At 49.4% G+C, this 6,000-nt stretch overlaps 3 protein-coding genes across 3 annotated transcripts; all 3 read right to left on the bottom strand.

Moving 5' to 3' along the window:
- Positions 1–308: 308 nt before the first annotated feature.
- LOC105272615 (uncharacterized) lies at positions 309–983 on the bottom strand. The gene has a single exon (XM_011314815.1). The coding sequence runs from the start codon at positions 981–983 to the stop codon at positions 309–311; it is 675 nt and encodes a 224-aa protein (XP_011313117.1).
- Positions 984–1,184: 201 nt separating this feature from the next.
- On the bottom strand, positions 1,185–2,228 carry LOC105272614 (uncharacterized). The gene has a single exon (XM_011314814.1). The coding sequence runs from the start codon at positions 2,226–2,228 to the stop codon at positions 1,185–1,187; it is 1,044 nt and encodes a 347-aa protein (XP_011313116.1).
- Positions 2,229–2,501: 273 nt separating this feature from the next.
- Positions 2,502–3,605, bottom strand: LOC105272613 (uncharacterized). The gene has a single exon (XM_011314812.1). It carries the CDS (start codon positions 3,603–3,605, stop codon positions 2,502–2,504), a length of 1,104 nt encoding a protein of 367 aa, XP_011313114.1.
- Between the last annotated feature and the right edge of the window lie 2,395 nt (positions 3,606–6,000).

The following is a 6,000-nucleotide window of genomic DNA, read 5'->3' as shown; positions in this document are numbered from 1 at the left end:
GAACACTAAATAGAGATTAATCAAGTTGATAGAGACCAGCTTTAACTGGTAGAGATCGGCAATAGAACCAGTTTGGAGATCGGCCTGGTCAACGTCGTCGAGGCGGTCCGGATTGTCACAACTCTGGAGAGACCGTCCTTCCCAGGGTGTAGAGCTGTGACACGAGCAAGAGGCCACTTGAATGGCGGGAACCGCTCGTCGTAGACAAGTACCAGGCTGCCGACTTTAATTTCATTGGACGGATGATGCCACTTAGAGATGGACTGAAGCTGCTGCAGATACCCTGTAGACCATTGCTTCCAGAAGAACTACAGCTTCTGCTGAATCAGTTGCCATCTTGAAAGCCGTCCAACGTTGAGATGTTCTAGGTTAGGCTCCGGGAGAGCTATTGGAGCTTCTCCGATGAGAAAATGTCCTGAGGTGAGACAGGACACGTCAGCAGGGTCTTCCGAGAGCGCTTGTAGAGGCCTGGAGTTGAGAACTGCTTCAATCTGGGTCAGCAGCGTTGAAAGTTCCTCGAACGTGAGAGTGGTATCCCGAACCGTTCGGGACAGATGATACTTCACTGACTTGACCGCTGCTTCCCAGTTCCCTCCAAAATGAGGGGCTCCCGGAGGATTGAACGTCCACCTCGTTCCATCCTTGAGACATACTGCAGAGAGATGCTGGAATTCCTTGGTACCAGCAGAGAACAACTTCTTCAATTCCTTGTCAGCTCCGATGAAATTTGTGCCACAGTCGCTGTAGAGATGTCTGCAGTATCCTCGGCGACTCACGAACCTCCTGTAGGCCGCGATAAAGCCGTCAGTAGAGTAGTCCGTAACAGCTTCCAGATGGAGAGCGGACGTGGCCATGCACACGAAGATCACTAACCAACCCTTCTGGGTCTTATGACCACGCCCTTTCCACGTCTTGATTGACACTGGTCCGGCATAATCCACACCAGTTTTAGAGAAAGCTCGATCCGATACAAGACGTGCCATTGGAAGCTGCCCCATCAGCTGCCGCGCTCTGATCCCACGATGTCGCGCACACTCAACACACTTGAGGATGAATGATCTTACTGGTAGACGACCTCCAATAATCCAGTAGCACCTCCTGAGATGCGTCAACGTGAGCTGAGTTCCGCCATGCAGCGTGCGCTGATGAGAGTCCCTGATGAGAAGCTCTGAGAGCACTGATCCTTAAGGGATTCTCGCCTGATGCCTACTCTCTGGCGCTAGAGCTGAGAACTTCAGACGTCCGCCCACTCTGAGAACTTTCTGTTGGTCGATGAAAGCAGTGAGCTTAGTCAACGGATGAGACCTTTTCAACTGAAATCCGTGAGGGATAATGTCACACTCGGCTTGGAGATGAAAGGCTTGAGTCGCCTTAACCCAATAAAGTCGAGCTGCTTCCATGCTTTCAGGGCTAAACACCGCCGGAACAACGACGTTCTTCTTCCTATCGAGTTTACGCATCAAGTTCCCTGTAACTATTTGACAAATTGCTGTGATCCGCAGCAATTTGTAGAGAGATGAGTATCGCGAGCAGAGACCCCAGAGACTAGACCTTGCGAGAGAAGCAGTTAAAGTCACCCCAGGCTTCTCCTCGAGATCTGTTGACGGGTCCAACTTTGCGCTCCCTTTTGGCCACTGAGAAGAATCCTTTTGTAGCCATTTCGGACCCGTCCACCACAAATGATGGGCATTGAGTTGAGCTACTGAAATGCCTCGAGACGCGCAGTCAGCAGGATTCTCCTTTCCGCTGACATACCTCCAATTTGCTTCCTGTACGAGTTCCTGAATAACTGCTACTCTATTATGGACATATTCCTTCCATCTGGAAGGATGAGCACAAATCCACGCAAGAGCAACAGCAGAGTCCGTCCATAAATGTACCATCACCGTACCACGGTTGAGCTGATCCATAACGTACTTTGTGAGCTTAGCTAGGATGACGGCGGCGTTGAGCTCGAGACGCGGAATAGTGAGCTTCTTGAGAGGAGCCACCTTGGTTTTAGCAATAGCTAAAGAGATGCTGACACCATCCGCACTCGTCACCTTCAAATAAACCACCGCAGACATCGCTAGTAGAGACGCATCAGAGAAGCCATGGATTTCCAAATGAGATTCCTTTCTACAGCCCAGCCAACGAGGGATCGAGAGTTGTTCCACTTGAGATAGTTCTTCACGGAATTGAGCCCACTTCTGGGCCAGATGTAGTGGCAACTCATCATCCCAATCCATTTTTTCCAACCAGAGATGCTGGAGAAGAGCCTTCGCACGGATCACTACCGGTGATAGCAACCCTAGAGGATCGAAGAGTTGAGCAATCTCGGACAATATAATCCTCTTCGTAAACTTCGCGTCGGCTGAGAGATGGATGGAGAACTTCAATCGATCTGTGTTGGGATTCCATTTCAGACCGAGAATTTTCGTGACGGAATCCTCTAGCGGCTTCAAACTCTGAGAGAATCCTCCAGGCAGCAGAGAACGAAGTAGAGATGGACTATTTGAGTGTCACTTCGCTAGAGGGAATCCGCCGGCCCAGCAGAGCTCCACCACTTGCTGAGCTACGACATGGAGATCATCTTCTTCCTCAGCTCCACCACAGATATCGTCTACATATCTACCACTGGTCAACGGTGAGACGGCCAGAGGGAAACGATATCCCTCGTCCGTGACCAGTTGGTTGAGAACCCTACAGGCGAGGCATGGAGCAGTCTTAGTCCCGTAGGTGACAGTGGTGAGCTGATAGGTGCAGATCTGACCCCGAGAATCACGCCACAAGATTTGTTGAAGAGCCCAGTCTTCCCGATGCACCTTGATCTGACGGAACATCTTCCTGATGTCCGTCATGAAGATGTACTTGCTCTGTCGAGACCAGAGAAGCACGTCAGAGATGTTCTTTTGTAGTTTGGCTCCAATATGCTGAATGTCGTTGAGAGACACTCCTGAGCTAGTTTTACTGGAGCCATTAAACACTACTCTCAGCTTTGTAGTTTCATTACTTTCCCGGAGAACGCAATGATGAGGAAAGTAGTATGTAGGAGCAGAAGAGTGAGATTGCCTGAGAGACGAACACCGACCGGAATCCTGATATGATTGCCCCCCTTCAGGAACCCTCAACCCTCCTGAAGCCGAAGCTCCATGTGCCAAGGTCATCCCGTCAGGTTGACAATCCAAGACTCGAGAAACGCATGAGACAGGCACAACCGGAGCACGCACCATGTGCCCCAACTCTTCATACTCCTTAAGAAAATCACTATAAAGCTGTAAAGAACTCTGACCTTTTCCTAACCTCCTGAGCAGGCTCGTAAGACACGCCTTTGCGCGGCCTAGAGAATCACCGAGCTCTGAGGGAGAACGAACTAGAGGCAGAAGAACAATATAGCGCCCTGAGCGATCTAGAACATGGGTGCGCTGGAAGAACTCCTCACAATCTGCCTCTTCTTTCGTGAGACCGCTTTCATTGCCTTCAGGTTTTGAGACTTCCTCCTGCTGCCAGAACGAGGTGAGAAGGTCGCCAAGTTCCTCGTTGCTGACAGAGACGTGATTTGAGCTTGCCGCTGAGATTACTGCGGATGTAGGTCCAAAAACCACCCACCCGAAGAGAGATAACATTGCTATAGGGGAGTCTGATGGCCCCTTGATGATTTACGGCTCCACAATCGATCCAAAGAAATCTGCGCCAATGAGAATGTCAACAGGTCTTGGTGTCAGATAATCTGGGTCGGCTAATTGCAGTCCTCTGAGATGATCCCAATGTCGAGGCTGAGAGACTGAGAACGAAGGCAATGAAGACGTGAGATGATCAAGTCTGTAGGCCTTGACAAGAATCTGATTACTCGAATGCAGAGACTTGAGAGAGAATCGAGAAAAACCATTAGAGGAAGATTTTCATCGGCTAATACCAACAACCGGTAGCACAGCTGGAGAAACCATCAAGCCGAGCTTATTAACGAGGTCTTTTGTAGCAAACGACAGCTCTGAACCAGTATCCAACAGCATCCTAACCTCGTGAGAAGAACCATCATCCGAGACGAGCGAGGCTAGAGCTGTGGCGAGAAAGACACCTGGCCTGAGCTGTGGAGAGATATCACGATTGATCGATGCTACAAACGGAGATTCATTCAGCAGAGTCGGCCGTAGAGAAAGATCATAGAACGGCGAGGACTCTGGCGCAGTCGTTGGCAGAGCAGATCACTGTGGAGACATGTCAGGCGTTGAGGAAGTGGACTGTATCGACTGATTGGACTGAGATACCTGCGATGTGTGAGGAACCTGCTGAGTTGGACGAGGCTGAGAAGATCCTTAAGGTGTCGGTCGAGGACGATTGACATGAATCATCGAATGATGATTCTGACGACACACGACACTGGTCTTGCTGAGGCTCCAACAATTCTCCTTATTATGTCTCCCCAGACAATTGAAGCATCGACGCTTGAGCACTACAAATGATCTCCTTTCTGTAGGAGATAACGCCTTAAATTTCGGACATTTGTCGAGAGAATGCTCATCCTCACACATCGGACAGGCACGGAAGCACATATCTGCCCAATCCTGAGGCTGAAACCCCTGAGCTGGTCGAGACGTGTTGATTGTAGAGGTTTTCACCGATGCAGGCTGCGAAGTTGGACCAGCGGAGACGTTGAGCACCTTGGTAGGCTGGACTCCTTGACTTGGTGGGCTTCGAAGCCTGTTGAGAACTTGAGGAGAGAGATCGTGAGACGACTGATTGAGGCATGCATTTCAATCCACTCCCTGGCCCTGGCTCTGCTGAGAACGAATTCCTTGAGCGCTGCATAAGTGGGAAACTCCGTAGACGAGCCTATTTTAATCTCCCAATCCTCCAACGTCTTAGAATCTAGCCGACTTGTTACCAGGTGTACAAGCATGTCATCCCACTGCCTGACAGGACTTCCGAGAGACTCCAAAGCATTCAACGCTTCAGCTACAGAGTTGAGAAGTGCGTTATATTCCCTGGCTGAGCGATTGATGACCTTTGGAGTAGAGAAAAGCTTCTCCAACTGGGTGGAGATGAGCAACCTCTCGTTGTCGTACCTGGCCAAGAGAGTATTCCACGCTGGCATAAACGAGTCTTGCATCACTGGTAAGGTAGAGATGAGCGGCTTAGCCTCGCCAGTGAGAGAAGTGAGCAAATAGTAGAATTTCTCCACAGTAGAGAGAGAAGGATTCGCGACCACCATTGAAAGAAAGAGATCCTTGTACGGAGTCCACTCCGAAAAGTTCCCTGAAAATGTGGGTAGAGAAATCTTAGGCAATTGCCTATGAGTCGCTTGCGTCGTTTGAGCAGTCATTGATGGACGACGAAAGGACTCAGAGAGGTCAATTGACTCGTCCAATCCTTTAATGAGTCCCATAAAAGTCGTTCGAGCAGCTGAGTACATCACGAGACATTTATTGTTTACCTCCTCCTTCACGTAGGCATGGTCGAGAAACTCCTCATTGTCCTTGGCTGTCAGCAGTTTGAGATGTAACGCGTCAAACATGTTCCAGTGATTCTCCAGCATGTCCAGTTTTGACTGGAGCTCAGTCACCGTGAGTTCCTGCACACTTTCTGCGACAGATTCTGCATTCAAGCTCTCAATGAATTTCGCCCTACTGGCCTGGATTAAAATTCTCCCCTTAAAAGACATGCTGACGCTAGAGAATTGCAATGGAGCGAGAGAAGAGAGAAAAGGTCAAAGCAAAATCGCACAAAGCAAGCAAGAGCAGGGAAAACACAGCCAGCAGCAAATTCAGCAGCTAAGAGTTACTTGAGAAATACAAAAAAATAACTCAAAATCACGTAGAGAAAAGCAACAGCTTCACACTCCAGGCAGCAGGGAACAGTAGCAAAAGCAAGAAAAGTTAATAAAAGAGAATAATATTATTAACTTCCCTTTGAGAAGATCTGGTAGCTGTAAAGATGTTCCGTCGGCAGAACTGTAGGCCTAAAATCGGTGGCAGATACAGTAGGCAGTGTTCTCCGCTGAGGGTGTGGCCAAGTGGGTGG

The sequence above is a fragment of the Fopius arisanus genome, unplaced genomic scaffold (assembly GCF_000806365.1).
Source record: "Fopius arisanus strain USDA-PBARC FA_bdor unplaced genomic scaffold, ASM80636v1 scaffold00219, whole genome shotgun sequence".
Lineage (NCBI taxonomy): Eukaryota > Metazoa > Arthropoda > Insecta > Hymenoptera > Braconidae > Fopius > Fopius arisanus.
The sequence above is the reverse complement of the archived record's forward strand: the minus strand, read 5'-3'. Positions and strand labels throughout refer to the sequence as shown.